Below are 23,867 nucleotides of genomic sequence, written 5' to 3' on the forward strand. Positions count from 1 at the left end.
TCTTTTTGCTCTTACAACCTCCCCTGTAGGTATATTGGCTATAACATGCCATGGATGGCAGCTAGATGCGTGTAACAGTGAATTACCTGCCGTAGGTTTTCTAAAAATATCACAATCAATCTTTCTTTCATCCAAATTTGCCGACAAAAGAATATCCAAAAACGAAATTGTCTTGGCATCAAATTGATGTGTGAAACGTATATTGCATGGATTATTATTAATATAGAACATGAAATTCTCAATATTAAATACATCACCATCCCACACAATTATAACATCATCAATGAATCTCAGAAAAAGAAAAATATCAGAAGAAAAAGGATTTTTTTCAGAAAAAATATACTCCTCCTCCCACCAGGCCATAAAAATATTAGCAAGAGACGGTGAAAACTTGGAACCCATGGAACAACCTTGCACCTGTAAATAAAGATCATCCAAAAAAGAAAAAAAATTGTTTTTTAACAAAAAATAGGTCACTTCAATCAAATACATCTGTAAATCTTCTGAAAAATCACTGTATTTCTGTAAATAAGTAGTAAGAGCCAAAATGGCCAAATCGTGTGGGATGGAAGTGTACAAACTTTGTACATCACAAGTGAGCCAACAAAAGGAACTTCGCCATTCCACCTGAGAAAAAATACTGAGAACATGTTTGGAATCCTGCACATAGCTAGGTGAAATAGTGGCTAGAGGTTTTAATCTTGCGTCCAACCATTCCGACAAGTTTTCATTAAGAGATCCGATGCCCGATATGATAGGACGGAACAAAGGTGGAAAAACCTCCTTATGAACTTTTGGAAGTGCATGTAACAAAGGAACTCTGGGATATAAAGGACAGAAAAATTCACATTGTTTTTGATTAATAATTCCCAAACTAAAACCCCTATGTAACAATTCCTGTAATTCCATTCTGATGTTATCTGTAGGGTTATAATTAATTCCCTTGTATACTTCACTATTAAAAAGCATAGTCCTCACCTCTCTTTCATACAGCCCAGTATCTAATATGGTCACAGATCCCCCCTTGTCAGAATTTCTTACCACGATATTGACATTGGCAGATAACAAATCAAGTGCCTGTTTCTCAGTACGAGAAATGTTAGAACGACCCTTCTGATTAGCATTATAGATTTTCATAAGTTCATCCTCAACAAGAAATTGAAAATCATCCATAACTCGTAATTTTGACTGCTCAGGATAATATCTAGGATCAGGGACTCTAGAGGAAAAATTAACATCAGTTAAATACATTAACTTAGAACCAGATTCAGACAAGTCCCTCAAATTCTTTAGGGTAACTTGCTCCTGGAAAGAAGTAGGCATAAATTCCTCAGGAACTTTATCAACATATTCATCATTGATATTGGAAATTTTTTCATGTTCCACATCTTCTGCAAAAAAATGTCTCCTAAGAGTCAATCTTCTCATAAAGTGATTAACATCAAGCATAGTGTTGAATAAGTCCATTTTCACTGTAGGCACAAAATTAAGACCCCTTTCAAGGATATTAATTTGATCATTCGATAAAATCGATGCAGAAAGGTTCAGGACTGTAAAATCGTCAGTTGTATCTAAGCATGCTTGTTCCGCACAAAACCTTACAAGCTTATATGAACAGCAATATGATTCCAAGAGGTTTGCGCATCAAGAAGCGCCCTACTACGGAATATGACCCTGAATTTGTAAAAGAATGGGACAATATTCTTAGTGACTGTTCTATTAAGCTGATGAATTTGATTGTGAAGAGAGAGGAAGCCAAGATGTTAACTTTGGAGGAATCTATTAAAATGATTGAAAGTGATTTGGTGAAATATAAAGATTCTTCTTCTTTTATAATGACTAGAGATAAAATTAATGACAATCTGAGTAAAATGGAGGACTCTATTACAGTGATAAAGGAAAAGATAAAACTGATTACCAGAATAATCATACAGTCATATGTTAAAGTTTGGGCACCCCTATTAATGTTAACCTTTTTTCTTTATAACAATTTTGGTTTTTGCAACAGCTATTTCAGTTTCATATATCGAATAACTGATGGACTCAGTAATATTTCTGGATTCAAATGAGGTTTATTGTACTAACAGAAAATGTGCAATCTGCATTTATACAAAATTTGACCGGTGCAAAAGTATTGGCACCCTTATCATTTTCTTGATTTGAACACTCCTACCTACTTTTTACTGACTTCCTGATGTACTAAATTGGTTTTGTAACCTCATTGAGCTTTGAACTTCATAGCCAGGTGTATCAAATCATGAGAAAAGGTATTTAAGGTGGCCACTTGCAAGTAGTTCTCCTATTTGATTCTCCTATGAAGAGTGGCATCATGGGCTCCTCAAAACAACTCTCAAATGATCTGAAAACAAAGATTATTCAACATAGCTTTTCAGGGGAAGGATACAAAAAGTTGTCTCAGAGATTTAACCTGTCAGTTTCCACTGTGAGGAACATAGTAAGGAAATGGAAGAACACAGGTACAGTTCTTGTTAAGCCCAGAAGTGGCAGGCCAAAAATATCAGAAAGGCAGAGAAGAAGAATGGTGAGAACAGTCAAGGACAATCCACAGACCACCTCCAAAGACCTGCAGCCTCATCTTGCTGCAGATGGTGTCACTGTGCATCGGTCAACAATACAGCGCACTTTGCACAAGGAGAAGCTGTATGGGAGAGTGTTGCGAAAGAAGCCGTTTCTGCAAGCACGCCACAAGCAGAGTCGCCTGAGGTATGCAAATGCACATTTGGACAAGCCAGTTACATTTTGGAAGAAGGTCCTGTGGACTGATAAAACAAAGATTGAGTTGTTTGGTCATACAAAAAGGCGTTATGCATGGAGGCTAAAAAACACAGCATTCCAAGAAAAACACTTGCTGCCCACAGTAAAATTTGGTGGAGGTTCCATCATGCTTTGGGGCTGTGTGGCCAATGCAGGCACCGGGAATCTTGTTAAAGTTGAGGGTCGCATGGATTCAACTCAGTATCAGCAGATTCTTGACAATAATGTGCAAGAATCAGTGACGAAGTTGAAGTTACGCAGGGGATGGATATTTCAGCAAGACAATGATCCAAAACACCGCTCCAAATCTACTCAGGCATTCATGCAGAGGAACAATTACAATGTTCTCGAATGGCCATCCCAGTCCCCAGACCTGAATATCATTGAACATCTGTGGGATGATTTGAAGCGGGCTGTCCATGCTCGGTGACCATCAAACTTAACTGAACTGGAATTGTTTTGTAAACAGGAATGGCCACAAATACCTTCATCCAGGATCCAGGAACTCATTAATAGCTACAGGAAGCGACTAGAGGCTGTTATTTTTGCAAAAGGAGGATCTACGAAATATTAATGTCACTTTTATGTTGAGGTGCCCATACTTTTGCACCGGTCAAATTTTGTTTAAATGCAGATTGCACATTTTCTGTTAGTACAATAAACCTCATTTGAATCCAGAAATATAACTGAGTCCATCAGTTATTAGATATACGAAACTGAAATAGCTGTTGCAAAAACCAAAATTGTTATAAAGAAAAAAGGTTAACATTAATAGGGGTGCCCAAACTTTAACATATGACTGTATTTATGACTGGCATGATTATAGAAGAAAACGTAATAACATTCACCCTTCTATTCTCAAACGCAGAGATAATAGGGTAAGCTTTTCCTCAACGGATATGGATAATACGGATGTTAATACTGACACTTCTGATACTGAGAATTTACCATCTAATAGTTCCACGTATGCACGGGATGTGGGGCAGCGGATTCCACAAAGCAGTAGTTTTCCAAAAAACGGTTCAGGAAAAAGAAAAAACGTCAAAGGAGATCAGGGAGGAAACACTCCCATCATAAGAGAATTCAGGAGATCAGCGCGGAACAAGCATGCTTAGATACAACTGATAATTTTACAGTCCTGAACCTTTCTGCATCGATTTTATCGAATGATCAAATTAATATCCTTGAAAGGGGTCTTAATTTTGTGCCTACAGCGAAAATGGACTTATTCAACACTATGCTTGATGTTAATCACTTTATGAGAAGATTGACTCTTAGGAGACATTTTTTTGCGGAGGATGTGGAACATGAAAAAATTTCTAATATTAATGATGAATATGTTGATAAAGTTCCTGAGGAATTTATGCCTACTTCTTTCCAGGAGCAAGTTACCCTAAAGAATTTGAGGGACTTGTCTGAATCTGGTTCGAAGTTAATGTATTTAACTGATGTTAATTTTTCCTCTAGAGTCCCTAATCCTAGATATTATCCTGAGCAGTCAAAATTACAAGTTATGGATGATTTTCAATTTCTTGTTGAGGATGAACTTATGAAAATCTATAATGCTAATCAGAATGGTCGTTCTAACATTTCTCGTACTGAGAAACAGGCACTTGATTTGTTATCTGCCAATGTCAATATCGTGGTAAGAAATTCTGACAAGGGGGGATCTGTGACCATATTAGATACTGGGCTGTATGAAAGAGAGGTGAGGACTATGCTTTTTAATAGTGAAGTATACAAGGCAATTAATTATAACCCTACAGATAACATCAGAATGGAATTACAGGAATTGTTACATAGGGGTTTTAGTTTGGGAATTATTAATCAAAAACAATGTGAATTTTTCTGTCCTTTATATCCCAGAGTTCCTTTGTTACATGCACTTCCAAAAGTTCATAAGGAGGTTTTTCCACCTTTGTTCCGTCCTATCATATCGGGCATCGGATCTCTTAATGAAAACTTGTCGGAATGGTTGGACGCAAGATTAAAACCTCTAGCCACTATTTCACCTAGCTATGTGCGGGATTCCAAGCATGTTCTTAGTATTTTTTCTCAGGTGGAATGGTGAAGTTCCTTTTGTTGGCTCACTTGTGATGTACAAAGTTTGTACACTTCCATCCCACACGATTTGGCCATTTTGGCTCTTACTACTTATTTACAGAAATACAGTAATTTTTCGGAAGATTTACAGATGTATTTGATTGAAGTGACTTATTTTTTGTTAAAAAACAATTTTTTTTCTTTTTTGGATGATCTTTATTTACAGGTGCAAGGCTGTTCCATGCGTTCCAAGTTTTCACCGTCTCTTGCTAATATTTTTATGGCCTGGTGGGAGGAGGAGTACATTTTTTCTGAAAAAAATCCTTTTTCTTCTGATACTTTTCTTTTTCTGAGATTCATTGATGATGTTATAATTGTGTGGGATGGTGATGTATTTAATATTGAGAATTTCATGTTCTATATTAATAATAATCCATGCAATATACGTTTCACACATCAATTTGATGCCAAGACAATTTCGTTTTTGGATATTCTTTTGTCGGCAAATTTGGAAGAAAGAAAGATTGATTGTGATATTTTTAGAAAACCTACGGCAGGTAATTCACTGTTACACGCATCTAGCTGCCATCCACATCATGCTATAGCCAATATACCTACAGGGGAGGTTGTAAGAGCAAAAAGAACATGTACCACGCCTAATCTATACGATAAACAATGTGAGATCATTGGTAAACGTTTTATAAAGAGGGGTTATACTAAGGTAGACATTCAGAAAGCTAAGCATAGAACGGATGAAAAAAGTAGAGAGGATTATTTGCAGAAGGAAAGCAGAAAAACACCAAATCCTGTGGAGGGTCGGTCACCTATTGTTTTTTCAACTAATTTTAGTACTGACTACTACAGGATTGTTCATATTATTAAAAAATTCCTCCCTATTTTGTATGTTGATGATACATTGAAGAATATACTGAAGGATGGGATCAGATTTGTTTCAAGGAGGAATAAAACTACTGCTAATAAGGTATCTCCAAGTGATCATACTAGTGTCAATAGACATGCTAACAAATATTATTCAGACAGTTCAGCAAGTATAACTAATTGGTTACCCACTTGTGGATCTTTTAAATGTGCTCAGAAAAACTGTGGGCTATGTAGGTTTATGTGGAACACAGAAAAAATAGTATCTTCTGTTAATGGAAAGGAATTTAAAATAAAATCTTTTTTGAACTGTGGTTCTACTGGTGTGATCTATGTCATAACATGCGTGGATTGTAATATTCAGTATGTGGGAAATACTTCACGCACCTTGAGACGTCGTATTTCCGAGCACGTTTATGACGTAGGTCACACTACCACGCGCAGTTTGTCTGCTGCTTCTCGACATTTTTTGCATATACATAAAGGAGATCTCAGCAACTTTAGGGTTAATGCCATAGAGAAGGTGCAGACAAAAAGGGTAGGTGGAAATTTAAGTGATTTATTATTACGCCAAGAGGCAAAATGGATGTTATTGTTACAAAGCAGAGTTCCAACGGGTATGAATATTAGGAGTGAGATTTTGAGTGTTTTGTAAGTGTGATTGTGACTTACTACCTCCTATTAATCAGCTGGCTATGTTTAGTCTTGATTGTTCCTTGACTTCCTTTGTTTCCCTTTAAAAGCATGTGTTCAGATGTATTATGTGTTGTCTTAGAATAAGGACTGGTTTTTTGTCCGAAACGCGTCCAACTACACGTCCTGATTAGTGTTGAGCATTCCGATACCGCAAGTATCGGGTATCGGCCAATACTTGCTGTATCGGAATTCCGATACCGAGTTCCGATATTTTTTCAATATCGGAAGTCGGCATCGGAAACGGAAGTTCAAAGTTGATTGACAGCCTGACGTCATAATGATGCGCGGTGTGTGCGCATCATGATGCGCCGTCATTTCGGGCCTTCCGGGGGTCTCTGCCGGCCTGCCGGGGGGCTGTGTGGACTGCCCGGGGTCTGTACCGGCCTGCCGGGGGCTGTGCCGGCCTGCCGGTGGTCTGTGCACCCTGTGGGGGTCTGTACCGGCCTGCCGGGGGGCTGTGCCGGCCTGCCGGGGGGCTGTGCTGATGTCCGGGGGTCTGTGCAAGCATCGTCCGATGGGACTATAAGTCCCATCTGGCGATGCCTGCTACCATGACAGTGATTGACACATTAGCCAATGCTGGGACAGTTGTAGTCCCATCATCCGGCTAATGTGTTAAATGTTAAAAAAAAAAAAAAAAAATACTACATACATACTACATACATACTACATGCATGCTACATACATACTACATGCTACATACATACTACATATATACTACATGCATGCTACATACATACTACATATATACTACATGCATGCTACATACATACTACATGCTACATACATACTACATATATACTACATGCATGCTACATACATACTACATACATACTACATGCATGCTACATACATACTACATGCTACATACATACCACATATATACTACATACATACTACATGCATGCTACATGCTACATACATACCACATACATACTACATACATACTACATGCATGCTACATACATACTACATGCTACATACATACTACATATATACTACATGCATGCTACATACATACTACATGCTACATACATACTACATATATACTACATACATACTACATACATGCTACATACATACTACATGCATGCTACATACATACTACATGCTACATACATACTACATATATACTACATGCATGCTACATACATACTACATATATACTACATGCATGCTACATACATACTACATGCTACATACATACTACATATATACTACATGCATGCTACATACATACTACATACATACTACATGCATGCTACATACATACTACATGCTACATACATACCACATATATACTACATACATACTACATGCATGCTACATGCTACATACATACCACATACATACTACATACATACTACATGCATGCTACATACATACTACATGCTACATACATACTACATATATACTACATGCATGCTACATACATACTACATGCTACATACATACTACATATATACTACATGCATGCTACATACATACTACATACATACTACATGCATGCTACATACACACTACATGCTACATACATACCACATACATACTACATATATACTACATGCATGCTACATACATACTGCATGCTACATGCATGCTACATACATACTACATACATTCTACATACTACATACATACTACATACATACTACATGCTACATACATACCACATATATACTACATACATACTACATACAATACATTCATACAATACATACATAGACATACAGTACATATAACATAGAGTAACATACTTACCAATACTTGTCACATTGTTCCCCGAAGCCATTGTCTTTTACGGAATAAATATTAACATAACAAACCACAAAAATACTCACCCACGATCCGAAGCAGTCCACGAGTGTGTCCCACGACGATCTTGGGTAGAGAACGGCAGCATCAGCTGATGCTGCCGTTCTCTACGGGCTGCAGGAATCCAATGACTGAAGGTAGGTATCCTTCCGCACTGTATTCCTCCGCCACTTAAAAAAAAAAAGTCCCTAGTCTCACTTTATGCCATTGCTGCGTGGGAAATTCCCACACAGCAATGGCATAAAGTGAGACTAGGGACTTTTTTTTTTTAAGTGGCGGAGGAATACAGTGCGGAAGGATACCTACCTTCCGTCATTGGATTCCTGCAGCCCGTAGAGAACGGCAGCATCAGCTGATGCTGCCGTTCTCTACCCAAGATCGTCGTGGGACACACTCGTGGACTGCTTCGGATCGTGGGTGAGTATTTTTGTGGTTTGTTATGTTAATATTTATTCCGTAAAAGACAATGGCTTCGGGGAACAATGTGACAAGTATTGGTAAGTATGTTACTCTATGTTATATGTACTGTATGTCTATGTATGTATTGTATGAATGTATTGTATGTAGTATGTATGTAGTATATATGTGGTATGTATGTAGCATGTAGTATGTATGTAGTATGTATGTAGTATGTAGAATGTATGTAGTATGTATGTAGCATGCATGTAGCATGCAGTATGTATGTAGCATGCATGTAGTATATATGTAGTATGTATGTGGTATGTATGTAGCATGTAGTATGTATGTAGCATGCATGTAGTATGTATGTAGTATGTATGTAGCATGCATGTAGTATATATGTAGTATGTATGTAGCATGTAGTATGTATGTAGCATGCATGTAGTATATATGTAGTATGTATGTAGCATGTAGCATGCATGTAGTATGTATGTAGTATGTATGTAGTATGTATGTGGTATGTATGTAGCATGTAGCATGCATGTAGTATGTATGTAGTATATATGTGGTATGTATATAGCATGTAGTATGTATGTAGCATGCATGTAGTATGTATGTAGTATGTATGTAGCATGCATGTAGTATATATGTAGTATGTATGTAGCATGTAGTATGTATGTAGCATGCATGTAGTATATATGTAGTATGTATGTAGCATGTAGTATGTATGTAGCATGCATGTAGTATGTATGTAGTATGTATGTATGTGGTATGTATGTAGCATGTAGCATGCATGTAGTATGTATGTAGTATATATGTGGTATGTATGTAGCATGTAGTATGTATGTAGCATGCAGTATGTATGTAGCATGCATGTAGTATATATGTAGTATGTATGTAGCATATATGTAGTATGTATGTAGCATGTAGTATGTATGTAGCATGCAGTATGTATGTAGCATGCATGTAGTATATATGTAGCATATATGTAGTATGTATGTAGCATGTAGTATATATGTAGTATGTATGTTGCATGCATGTAGTATATATGTAGTATGTATGTTGCATGTAGTATATATGTAGTATGCATGTTGCATGCATGTAGTATATATGTAGTATGTATGTTGCATGTAGTATATATGTAGTATGAATGTAGCATGTATGTAGTATGTAGTATGAATGTAGCATGTATGTAGCATGTAATTTTTTTTTTTTACATTCAACACATTAGCCGGATGATGGGACTACTACTGTCCCATCATTGGCTAATGTGTCAATCACTGTCATGGTAGCAGGCATCGCCCGATGGGACTTGTAGTCCCATCGGACGATGCCTGCACAGACCCCCGAAGCCTGCACAGACCACCGGCAGGCCGGCACAGCCCCCCGGCAGGCCGGCACAGCCCACCGGAGCCTGCACAGACCACCGGCAGGCCGGCACAGCCCCCTGGCAGGCCGGCACAGCCCACCGGAGCCTGCACAGACCACCGGCAGGCCGGCACAGCCCCCCGGAGCCTGCACAGCCCCCCCGGCAGGCCGGCACAGACCACCGGAGCCTGCACAGACCCCCTGGCAGGCCGGCACAGCCCCCCGAAAGGCCCGTACAGACCCCAGAGAGGCTGTACAAGGCAAAAACAGGGTTTTTCTTATTCCGATACCGGAAGTCCCATAGACTTGAATGGGACTTCCGGTATCGGAATCGGCGATACCGATACTTTTTTTTAAGATCGGCCGATCCATTCCGATCCGATACTTTGAAGTATCGGACGGTATCGCTCAACTCTAGTCCTGATGCGTCTCTTATCATGATGGAGAATCTTATGATTTTTTTTAAATTTTGGAATAAAGGAATAAAAATTTTTTTAATCTAATTACTGATCTGGATAGTGCACACAGAGGGGTCTGTGACTGAAGCTGGGGGTATTTGGGTGTATACAGTGTACACAGGGGTCTGCGACTGAAGCTGGGGGTATATGGGTGCATACAGCATACACTGAGGGGTCTGCGACCGAAGCTGGGGGTATATGGGTGTGTACAGTTTACAGAGAGGGGTCTGGTTTCTGAAGCTGGGGGTATGCGGGTGTATACAGCATACACAAAGGGGGGTCTCTGACTGAAGCTGTGGGTATACGGGTGTAAATGTGGCGCCCCCAAGAGTATGGCCGCCACAGTGGCTTTGCCTTCCTCCAGGGAGGGTAATGCCAGGCTTGGAAGCAGTGAAGGGTCTCTCTCACAGTTAACCTATACATGCAACACAGTTCCACTCCAGGCCAGCAGGGGGGACTCTGAACTGGAATTGAAGGGAGGATTGCTCTCTGAGGGCCAAGAGGAAGGAGTGGTCAGTTAGTGTGAGGAGGGTGAATATCAAGCAGAGAGGAAAGGCTCATCTCCAGTGAGAGCGCATGAACTGGAGCCAGGTCTCCAGGGTTGTACGGATACTAATGGTCCTGCAACAGACACCAGAGGAGTAGGAGGCTGTAAATGCCCTACCCCCATCTAAGACTCGGAGGCACAACAGCACGGAGTGAGCCAAGAGAGGAATAGCGGCTACAGCTGTCTGCCATATGAGGAGTACTAGCAGAAGAGAATTAGGAGGAACTTCAGTGTAACTCAGTACTAGGAGTACTTCACTCAAATAAGCGCTAGGAAGGAGACTGCACAGCCCATCTGCTGAGAGAGAATCCCTGATTTGCTTCCAGGCTAGCCTGCTCCTGCACCATCTGTAATCAGGACCCTGGACTGCATTTATCAAGTAAAGGTACAGAAATTGCACCCTGCTGTGTCTTTGTCTGCTTCCTACCCTTCCGGCACTGCTACATCCCCGTGCCAACGATATCTACACTGCCCTGGGACTACAGCTTCACCTGTGGGGAGCTTTTACATCTTTGCTGCACCATACCATCAGTCCCAGTGGATCTGCATGCAGCGTCAGCTTAACATCTCACTTGCCGAACACCACAGGTGGCATCACGAACTATTCATTTAAACAACTACATTCCACCATTCAATCTCCCCCATTACTTGGGCACCCAGGGCCACGGACCGGGTCACCGCTGCTGTGACATATCCCGCTGACACCGGCCCGGTACCGAGTACCCCACAGCCCTGGGAGGGCGGCCCATATACAGCATACACAGAGGGGTCTGTAATTGAAGATGAGGTATACAGAGTACACAGATGGGTTCGCACAAATTCGGTTCTGCTCCATACACTCTGTACACATGGCTACGCTCTGTAACCTTGGACGCACGTGGATCTGCTCCGTACATCTCGTACACACATGGCTCCGCTCCGTACACCTACGGCTCTGCTCTGCACAGTTCATAAACACGGCTCCGCTCTGTACACCTCGTAGACACACGACTCTGTTCTGCACACCTCGTACACACTCGGCTCTGCTCCTTACACACACGGCTCCATTCCGTTCACCTCGTACACACACGGCTGCGCTCCGTTCACCTCGCACACACACGGCTCCGCTCCATACACCTCGTACACATACGGCTCCGCTCAGTACACCTCGTACACACACGGCTCTGCCGTGTACACCTCGTACACACACGGCTGCGCTCCGTACACCTCGTACACACACGGCTCCGCTCCATACACCTCGTACACACATGGCTCCGCTCCGTACACCTCGTACACATGCGGCTCCGCTCCGTACACCTCGTACACACACGGCTCTGCTCCGTACACCTCGTACACCTATGGCTCCGCTCCGTACACCTCGTACACATGCGGCTTCGCTCCGTACACCTCGTACACACATGGCTCCGCTCCGTACACGTCGTACACCCATGGCTCTGCTCTGTACACCTCGTACACACACAGCTCCGCTCCGTACACCTCGTACACACACAGCTCCGCTCCGTACACCTCGTACACACATGGCTCCGCTCCGTACACCTCGTACACATGCGGCTCCGCTCCGCACACCTCGTACACACGGCTCCGCTCCGTACACCTCGTACACACACAGCTGCGCTCCGTACACCTCGTACACACACGGCTCCACTCCGTACACCTCATACACACACGGCTCGGCTCCGTACACCTCGTACACATGCGGCTCCGCTCAGTACACCTCGTACACACACGGCTCTGCTCTGTACACCTCGTACACACATGGCTCCGCTCCGTACACCTTGTACACACACAGCTGCGCTCCATACACCTCGTACACACACGGCTCCGCTCCGTACACCTCATACACACATGGCTTGGCTCCGTACACGCGTACACATGCGGCTCCGCTCAGTACACCTCGTACACACACGGGTCTGCTCTGTACACCTCGTACACACACGGCTGCGCTCCGTACACCTCGTACACACACGGCTCCGCTCCATACACCTCATACACACATGGCTCCACTCCGTAAACCTCGTACACATGCGGCTCCGCTCCGTACACCTCGTACACACACAGCTGCGCTCCGTACACCTCGTACACACACGGCTGCGCTCCGTACACCTCGTACACACACGGCTCCGCTCCGTACACCTCGTACACACATGGCTCCACTTCGTACACCTCGTACACACATGGCTCCACTCCGTACACCTCGTACACACGCGCTCCGCTCCGTACACCTCGTACACACATGGCTCCACTCCGTACACCTCATACACACATCTCCGCTCCTACACCTCGTACACACAGGGCTCCGCTCCGTACACCTCGTACACACGCGGCTCTGCTCCGTACACCTCGTACACACGCGACTCTGCTCCGTACACCTCGTACACACATGGCTCCGCTCCGTACACCTCGTACACACACGGCTCCGCTCCGTACACCTCGTACACACACGGCTCCGGTCCTTACACCTCGTACACACACGGCTCCGCTCCGTACACCTCGTACACACACGGCTCCGCTCCATACACCTCGTACACACACGGCTCCGCTCCGTACACCTCGTACACACACGGCTCCGCTCCTTACACCTCGTACACACGCGGCTCTGCTCCGTACACCTCGTACACACACGGCTCCGCTCCGTACACCTTGTACACACGCGACTCTGCTCCGTACACCTCGTACACACATGGCTCCGCTCCGTACACCTCGTACACACACGGCTCCGCTCCGTACACCTCGTACACACACGGCTCCGGTCCTTACACCTCGTACACACACGGCTCCGCTCCGTACACCTCGTACACACACGGCTCCGCTCCATACACCTCGTACACACACGGCTCCGCTCCGTACACCTCGTACACACACGGCTCCGCTCCTTACACCTCGTACACACGCGGCTCTGCTCCGTACACCTCGTACACACACGGCTCCGCTCCGTACACCTTGTACACACACGGCTCCGCTCCGTACACCTCGTACACACGCGGCTCCGCTCCGTACACCTCGTACACACGCGGCTCCGCTCCGTACACCTCGTACACACACGGCTCCGCTCCGTACACCTCGTACACACACGGCTCCGCTCCTTACACCTCGTACACACGCGGCTCCGCTCCGTACACCTCGTACACACACGGCTCCGCTCCGTACACCTTGTACACACACGGCTCTGCTACATCCACCCTGTAAACCCCTCCTGACCCCACACATAAACTTCCCCTCATCCAGCACCATGACAACCAGCATAGCAGAGTCCTGCACACACTGAGGCCCCTGATCATGTGACCCCTGACTCCTCCCCTCCTGTGACCTCATCACAGGTCCTGTGCACAGAGCAGCCATATATGTGGCGGACACTCCTGGACCTTCTGCTTTCTGGGCCGGTTCCTCCTGTGAGTCCTATTAACCCTTTCGCTCCCTGTCTTCTCCGTTCTGACAGGACAATCTCTGAATTCGGACAGTGTGACGGGAATTTCAGCAATGTGGAAGGAAGAAATGACAATTTTACTGTTTTCCTCACAGAAATGTGACTTTCCCCCAATGTATCATTGTCCTACAGGTGACAGGAGCGCTGAGGCCGCACAGTGCGCCGTGTCTCCTGAGTGCCGATACCCCACAGGCTCGGGAGGGAAGGGGCGCCATTGTGGCTGGGATAGACGGCGGACGCCGTGTGAAGTGTGAAGAGCTCTGACACCAGAACAGCAGAGACCCCACAAGTGGCCCCATGTTACCCCCTCCACCTCTGGGGGCTCCTCTAGGGGGCAGGGAGGATTATTAACCCTCAGGGGGTCACAGAATTGTGTAACATTGAGCGGAGGAATGAAATGTTCCCACTAAAATGTCGCTCCGTCCCCAAGTCTGTAATTATCACACGGGAGAAGAGGAGAAAACAGAAACCACTTGTTCCACAATTTCCCCTGAGCGCCGATACCCCATAAGGGGCCGGACACAGGAGGGAAGGAGCGCCGTCTGACAGGGCAGAGTCTGCTCTTATGGTGTTAGGGGGTCACATTATCAGAGCCCCCAATAAGAGGCGCCATGTTACACCCCCCACCTCTCAATTACTCATCTTTCTCCCAGAATTTTGCACCATTGGGCGATGAGGAAAAAATAATTACATTTTACCACAAAAAAATAGTTTTTCTTCCCAGAGCAGCCATAGAAGCTGTCAGTGCTGAGAGACTGGATTGTTGCAGCTGCCTGAAGAAGGAGCCGCTGTGCTCTGCAAGCTGCAAACATACTATTATCTGGTTATAAAGGCGTCACTCCTAGAATAGTTATATCATCATTGGGCAGAAAAGTCTTCACATCCATCTTGTAATATAGGAAAGTCTAAGGCCAGAAATAATCCCCATAAATCACTGTACATGGAGACTTTGGGGTCAGATCATTTCTGTCCGTTGTGTTTGTGGAAACAAAAAATCTTTTCTAAAAGCCTCAAACTTCTGTGTGTGACTCAGAGCTGAGATCTAACGGGAGAGAAGATTCCAGTGCAGGGAAGACGGGAAACCTTCATATAGACGGCCGGTGGGGATGGAGGCAGTGACCGACTCTGGCCAAATCTGTCTCTAGAGCCGCAGTAGAAGATGAAGATGTCGTCCTCATCATGAAGGAGTTATTTCTCATGTCGCGTGTAATGAATATCTCCTGCAGTATTGCTAATGCCGATTCCAGTGCCGGTAATGAGACGAGAATTAGCGTTATGGAAGATGAGTCTATGAGGAACGTGTTCAGCTGCCGACTCCGAGGAGGAAACTGCTTGTTGTCTGTGGCCTAAATATATAGGTTTTATTAGTAGATGTCAGGGAAGAAAACTAAACCCTGTAAGATAATAAATCTCCTCATATGTTTCCCTTATTATCTCCAGTAATTGTATTATTACACAGGATTCTTATGGTGTTACATCGGATCATCTTCTTCTCATTCAGGTCTCTACAATATCGGATCCTCTCAGTGAAGATCTTCTATAGAAGAGAATTTTCCTGATTTACCCATCAAGGATGGATATGGACAGAGACAAGATGGCGGAGAGGATATTACACCTCACCCTAGAGATCCTCTTCCGTCTCACTGGAGAGGTGAGAGATTCTGATGATGTCACATCACATCATTCTTATCTATGGGAATAACAGATGGACAGAACTGGAGAGGTGAGGACTCTGGAAATGTCTGTAGTGAGATTTATTAATGTGTCTCTCCACAACCAGGATTACACAGTGGTGAAGAAGACCTCTAGTGATCGCTGTCAGGACCCTGTGTCTGAGGGATGGGGAAGACCCCTGAGACCAATCACGGGGCCTCCACCTCACCCCCTGATCCATGAGGACATCAATGACCAGAAGATCCTAGAACTCATCTACAAGATGATTGAGCTGCTGACTGGAGAGGTGACACTGCTGGGAATGCTGGGACATTATACAGTAACACTATGAAGGGATCGGGGGGATGACGGTATCTTTGTATGTGTCAGGTTCCTATAAGGTGTCAGGATGTCGCTGTCTATTTCTCCATGGAGGAGTGGGAGTATTTAGAAGGACACAGAGATCTGTACAAGAACGTCATAATGGAGGTTCCCCAGCCCCTCACATCACCAGGTAATAGACAAGACTAAATGCACACGGCCTATAATTATCTGTATGTAGAGAATGAATTCAGTCCCTGTATGTGTTTCCTCCAGATCTATCCAGTAAGAGGACAACACCAGAGAGATGTCCCCGTCCTCTTCTTCCACAGGACTGTAACCAAGAAGATCCCAGTGCTCCTCAGGATCATCAGGTAGATGGAGAGAAGGTGTCAGGAGATCTCCCCTATGATGTGTAGACGGCTGTGAAGGTCTTGTGCTCAGTCTTGTTTTATCCACCAGTATTATATGTTTTATACTTGTGTAATGAGAACGGTGGAGATGGCAGGATTAGAGCTGATCATAGATGGGACTTCTCCATCTGTCGGTGACTTTTACAATATTTGTTTCAGGGTGAAGATCTGACCCATATTAATACTACAGAGACATATGTGAGGTGTGATGAGTGGTGTAAAGAGGAGATTCCCACATATGACTACCCAGGTGAGTAGTGACCACTGAATGCAGAGAAGTCACAGATTCCTCTCAGTCACCGGCTGTGGCTGCTTTGTCGGTGGTGTAGTCCGGCCGTATTACCATGATCACCATTTTGCCTCTAGACCACAACATTCTCCTCCACCCAAAACTGTTCAAATGACTTTGGGCATTGAAAGCCCTTTTCTATAGAACTTACAATTACATTGTTTTTGATCCTAAGAAATTCAGATTACTGCACAATCTCTCCTGAAATGGGGAGCAATATTATTTTCTCTAATCTTCTGCTCAGGATCCATAGTAGCTCCAATGGTCCACCATAAATGAGGGCAACTCTGGTTTACTGTTGTGTAATCTGTATTTGTAGTTTTCAGTTAATGAAATTCTCGTGCTCTGGGGTGGGGCTGTGGGTGGGGCTGTGGGCGGGGCTTTATGTGGTGCTATGATTACATTTTCATCTGTATTGGCTTATGACAGGTCGCTGACCCCTCACTGACCTGCCCCCATTATTACATAATGCATATAATAGCATTGATATTATTGGTGATAATGCCTATAATATTGTGGCTATTGTGAGGCTTAGAAAAAAATTACATCCAGTAAAATGTCACCGGCGATGGCGGCGCCTGCGCAGTAGCCTCTATATCAAATATATCAAATTTTTTTGTTAGGAAGTTATAAGGGTTAAAAGTTGACCAGCGATTTCTCATTTTTACAACAAAATTTACAAAACCATTTTTTAGGGACCACCTCACATTTTAAGTGAGGTTGGGGGTCAATATGACAGAAAATACACAAACGTGACACCATTCTAAAAACTGCACCCCTCAAGGTGCTCAAAACCACATTCAATAAGTTTATTAACCCTTCAGGTGCTTCACAGGAATGAATGGAATGTGGAAGGAAAAGTAAACATTTACTTTTCAAATAACAAAAATTTTCCTTTACACCTAATTTTTTTTGTTACTTTCGCCAGGGTAACAGGAGAAAATGGACTATACATTTTGTTTTGCAATTTCTGATGAGCGTGCCGATACCATATATGGGGGAAATCTACTGTTTGGGTGCACGGCAGGGCTTAGAAGGGAAGGAGCGCCATTTGACTTTTTGAGTGTAAAATATGCTGGAATAATTAGTGGTTGCCATGTCGCGTTTCAAGAGCCCCTGATGTGCCTAAACAGTGACAACCCCCAACAAGGGACCCCATTTCGAAAACTATACCCCCCAAGGAAATGTGTGGTGGGCACTTTGAACCCCCAAGTGCTTCGTAGAAGTTAATTACCTAGAGCCATGAAAATAAATAAATCATATTTTTTCAACAAAAAATGATCTTTTCGCCCTCCATTTTTTTTCAAAGGGTAACAGGAGAAATTGGACCCCAAAGTTGTAGTGCAATTTGTCGTGAGTGTGCTGACACCGCATTTGTGGGGGTAAACCACTGTTTGGACACATGGCAGAGCTCCGAAGAGAAAGAGCGCCGTATTGGAGAGCAGATTTTGCTGGAAATGTTTGTGGGTGACATGTCACATTGTCAGAGCCCCTGAGGTGCCAGAACAGCATAAGCCCCCAAAAGTGACTGCATTTTACCAAATACTTCCCTGAATGAATTTTTCTCGTGGTGCAGTGAGCATACTGACACCACAGCTATTATTATTATTATTATTATTATTTATTTATATAGCACCATTGATTCCATGGTGCTGTACATGAGAAGGAGTTACATACAAATTACAGATATCACTTACAGTAAACAAACTAACAATGACAGACTGATACAGAGTGGAGAGAGGACCCTGCCCTTTCGGGCTTACATGCTACAGGATTGTGGGGAAGGAGACAGTAGGTTCGCGGGTTGCAGCAGTTCCGGTGTTGGTTGAGGTGATATCACCGGTAGTGGTGAGAGAGAAGGAGGTAGCGGGGTCATTGCAGGCTGTAGGCTTTCTTGAAGAGGTGGGTTTTCAGGTTCCGTCTGAAGGATCCAAATGTGGTTGATAGTCGGACTTGTTGGGGGTGAAGAATTCCAGAGAATAGGGGCTATTTGGGAGAAGTCTTGGAGGCAGTTGGGTGAGGAGCGAATAAGTGTGGAGGAGAGAAGGAGGTCTTGGGAGGACCGGAGATTACGTGAGGGAAGGTATCGGGAGATTAGTTCAGAGACATATGGAGGAGACAGGTTATAGATGGCCTTGTAGGTCAGAATTAGTATTTTGAACTGGATACGCAGAGGGAATGGGAGCCAGTGAAGAGATTTGCAGAGGGGAGAAGCGGAGGAGTAGCGAGGAGAGAGATGAATTAGTCGGGCTGCAGAGTTAAGGATGGACTGGAGAGGTGCGAGGGTGTTAGCAGGGAGACCACAGAAAAGGATGTTGCAGGAGTCGAGGCGGGAGATGATGAGGGCATGCACAAGCATTTTAGTAGATTGAGGGTTGAGGAAAGGACGGATTCTGGAGATATTTTTTAGCTGGAGGCGACAGGAGGTAGAAAGAGCTTGGATGTGCGGTTTGAAGGACAGGGCAGAGTCAAAGGTTACTCCAAGGCAGCGGACTTCTGGTACTGGGGAAAGTGTGATGTCATTAATTGTTATAGCTAGGTCGGGTAAAGAAGATCTGTGAGATGGAGGAAAGATGATGAGTTCAGATTTGTCTACATTGAGTTTGAGGAAGCGAGAGGAGAAGAAGGAGGATATGGCTGATAGACACTCTGGGATTCTGGACAGCAGAGAGGTGACGTCTGGGCAAGAGAGGTAGATCTGAGTGTCATCAGCATAAAGGTGGTAGTGGAATCCGTGGGACTTTATGAGTTGCCCCAGACCAAGTGTATAGATTGAGAAGAGTAGGGGTCCTAAAACAGAGCCTTGGGGGACTCCAACAGAGAGAGGGTGGGATGAGGAGGTGGTGTGGGAGTGGGAGACGCTGAATGTGCGGTTGGAAAGGTATGAGGAGATCCAGGATAGGGCAAGGCCTTTGATGCCGAAGGAGGAGAGGATCTGTAGTAGGAGGCAGTGGTCAACTGTGTCAAATGCAGTGGACAGGTCTAGAAGCAGGAGAATAGAGTATTGTCCATTTGATTTGGCTGTAAGTAGGTCGTTAGTAATTTTGGTCAGGGCTGTCTCAGTGGAGTGATGGGGGCAGAAACCAGATTGCAGATTGTCAAAGAGCAAGTTAGATGAGAGGTGGGAGGAAAGTTCAGCGTGGACATGCTGTTCCAGGAGTTTGGAAGCGAATGGGAGCAACGATATTGGGCGATAGCTGGACATAGCGGTTGGGTCGAGGGTTGGCTTTTTAAGGATAGGCGTGATTGTGGCATGCTTGAAAGCAGAAGGGAAGGTACCGGACGTTAGTGATAGGTTGAAGAGGTGGGTTAGGGATGGGATAAGTGTGGTGATGAGGTTGGGGAGGAGGTGGGATGGGATGGGGTCAAGTGCACAGGTTGTGATGTGCGATTTGGAGAAGAGGTGATTAAGTTCCCCTTCAGTGATGTTGGAGAGTGAGGTTATGGGGTTTGGGCATTGGTCTGGTATACAAAGGGGGTTGTGGTGGTTGAGTGATGAATACTTGCCTTGTTTGGTCAATCTTGTTTTTGAAGTGTGTGGCAAAGTCCTCAGCAGAGATGAGGGAGGTTGGAGGGGACAGTGGTGGGCGGAGTTAAAAGTTTTGAATAACTGTTTTGGGTTGTAAGATAGGGAAGATACGAGGGTTGTGAAGTAGGCCTGTTTAGCAGAGGTGAGGGCAGATTTGAAATCGAGTGTTGCCTGTTTGAATGTGGTGAAGTCATCTTGCGAATGACCGAATGCTCATTTTTTTAACAAGCCCCATGGCGAATGTAAGTCCTTAAAATGTTTTAATTTCTAAGACATTAGTTGGTTCCATAAATTTGACCTAGCATAATAGGATCGTGGATTCTGGCTGATGAATTGGGACGCATATAAATTTGTAGGACAATATGCTCTAGCAAGCTATCTGTCAGAAACAAATTAAAAAAATAATTGTTCCAAAATGTTCCACCTCCACATTTATACCAGGAATGGCTTTAAAGTTAGGGATGAATGGAGTAGCCGAATCCAAAGCCTCCCATCTGGGAAATGCTACATCAAGAGGCAAAGCCCCTTGGACATTGGTGTGCGCCAATTCACGAGCACTAGGGACAGCGCTAGTACTGGGCATTGTTCCCTGAGTTGGAGACATTTCTCCAGAAGCGCTATTTGTCCTTCTTGTTGTACTGGTCCTTGTGTGTGAGGATGGACCAGAATCACTGCTCATTTCTGAGCTATCACTGTCGCTGGTACTAAAGCCCTCGAAATCCACATCGCCATCTGACACTGCACTTTCTTAGCTGTCAGAACATAAAAAGTGCATAAGCCTCCTCTGCACTATAGTACTGACGGGCCATTTTATTTGTTTTTATTTTTTTTTTCTGGAAATAGAAAACTCTGACATGACTGATGTGACCAAATTATTTGGGAGACAATTGAGAAAAGCCTAATTCTTTACCCTACCCCTAACTTTAGAATAAACCCTAACTTTAGCCTAACAGTAACCCTTACTTTAGCCCCAACACTAACCCTAACTATAGCATTAACTGCAACCTGCTTTATCTGTTTTTCCATTGACAGATGATGGACCTGAGTGGGGACTTGTTTTATGTGAGATGAGAATGGGTATTATTTTCGCCTACATAACATTGATTGGTTTCTTTTTATTCGATATTTGGGAGGCAGAATGAACAAACAGTTGAACACTGCACACTACTGGCTCATCCAACAAGGTTTTCTATTAGACTGTGAACTGTCATTGTCTTGGTAAATAATTAAAGCTTTTTACATAGCTTGCCATTTTTATGGACAGTTTAAGTAGAAATGTTCAAAAATATAAAACTCAAAGATATTTTATTAAAAAAATTGTTTTTTTTTATCTTAGCAGATGACTATAACAGGAGATCAGAGGGACAGCTGACATCTTCAATTTTTAAATCTGATAATCTTGAGATCCTACAAGATACAACTGAAGTGATTGCTGTTACTCCAGATATATCATCATCCATTCACAGCAAAGATCTGTCATCTGGTCCTATGAAACAGGTCCCATCTTCTGATTCATTACTGACTACTAAGGGAAATCAAAGTCACAAAAGAGGCATTAAAAAACAAACTGCTCCTAAAGCAAAGAAGTCATTTTCATGTTTAGAATGTGGGAAATGTTTTAACAAGAAATCTCTTTTTGTTACTCACCAGAGAATTCACACAGGGGAGAAGCCTTTTTACTGTTCAGAATGTGGGAAATGTTTTAACAGTAAATCAGAATGTGTTAAGCACCAGAGAATCCACATAGGAGAGAAGCCTTTTTCATGTTCTGAATGTGGGAAATATTTTAATGAGAAATCACATTTTGTTACTCACTATAGAACTCACACAGGGGAGAAGCCTTTTTCCTGTTCAGAATGTGGGAAATGTTTTAGCCGGAAAGCAATTCTTGTTAGACATCAGAGCATTCACACAGGGGAGAAGCCTTTTTCCTGTTCAGAATGTGGAAAATGTTTTAACCGGAAATCAGATTTGTTTAATCACCATAGAACTCACACGGGGGAGAAGCCTTTTTCCTGTTCAGAATGTGGGAAATGTTTTAAGAAGAAAGAGCATCTTATTACTCACCAGAGAACTCACACAGGTGAGAAGCCTTTTTCCTGTTCAGAATGCGGGAACTGTTTTAATAATAAATCAGATTGTGTTAAGCACCAGAGACTCCACACAGGAGATAAGCCTTTTTCCTGTTCAGAATGTGAGAAATGTTTTAACCGGAAATCACAATTGGTTAATCACCTGAGAACTCACACAGGGGAGAAGTATTTTTCCTGTTCAGAATGTGGGAAATGTTTTAACTGGAAATCACAATTGGTTAATCACCAAAGAACTCACACAGGAGAGAAACCTTTTTTATGTTCAGAATGTGGGAAAACTTTTAACCAGAAATGTCATCTTGTTACTCACCATAGAACTCACACAGGGGAGAAACCGTATTCATGTTCAGAATGTGGGAAATGTTTTAACCAGAAAGTGCTTCTTGTAAGACATCAGAGCAGTCACACAGAGGAGAAGCCTTTTTCATTTTCTTAATGTAGGAAATATTTTATTTGGAAATCAACTGTTAATAAACATCAGAGACGTCACATAGGGGAGAAGCCTTTTTTATGTTCATAATGTTGAATCTTCTTAAATGGGTTGTCTCTTGTCATTCCTCATGTTTGCTGACAAAAGGATAAAACTAAACTTTATTAATTCCAAATGTAAAACTATACCCATAATTCGCCCCCTGAAGATTAGTTAATAGGTGACTAATAGAAAAAACATGTACCCCACAGTTCAGTATATCGGGTGAGGTGATGTATACACTCACTCTCCAAGCCTCTCATTTCTATGGGTTTCATTGTCCTCACCAAAGGCGACTCATCAGGAGACTATTTAATATTGACCTATATTCAAGTGAGACTAGACAAAAAACTAAAATCATGTATCAGGTTATCTGAAACAGTCAGAAAACTAGCCCCATATTGGCAGATCCCAGACCTCAAACTATATACTGTGTAAGTTTATAAGCCACTCCAGTGTCAGGAATAGATAGTATGTGATAATACAGTATAATTTTTGTGTTTTTCTCCTATAGGGACTGCCCTAGTTTGGTAATGTAACTGCTGTTAATTAGTATTGCAGACAAATTGTCCTAGACTAAACCCAGTTTTCAGACGGCCCAATATGTACCACTCAGGGAACACTTACCTGCTCCAAAGATCATTAGCAGCTTCTAACTAATGGCCATGCTGCGGTCTGTCAGGGAATGAGTGCAAT

At 43.4% G+C, this 23,867-nt stretch overlaps 1 protein-coding gene across 1 annotated transcript; it reads left to right on the forward strand.

Moving 5' to 3' along the window:
• The first annotated feature begins 1,577 nt into the window (after positions 1 to 1,577).
• On the forward strand, positions 1,578 to 23,191 carry LOC141047145 (uncharacterized). The gene is made up of 4 exons (XM_073542104.1): positions 1,578 to 1,797; positions 16,655 to 16,752; positions 16,951 to 17,041; positions 21,949 to 23,191. The coding sequence occupies exons 1-4, from the start codon at positions 1,578 to 1,580 to the stop codon at positions 23,136 to 23,138; spliced, it is 1,599 nt and encodes a 532-aa protein (XP_073398205.1). The 3' UTR covers positions 23,139 to 23,191.
• Positions 23,192 to 23,867: the final 676 nt, after the last annotated feature.

The sequence above is a fragment of the Dendrobates tinctorius genome, unplaced genomic scaffold, assembly GCF_039654945.1.
Source record: "Dendrobates tinctorius isolate UK_male_01 unplaced genomic scaffold, ASM3965494v1 ptg000126l, whole genome shotgun sequence".
In the NCBI taxonomy this organism is placed as follows: domain Eukaryota; kingdom Metazoa; phylum Chordata; class Amphibia; order Anura; family Dendrobatidae; genus Dendrobates; species Dendrobates tinctorius.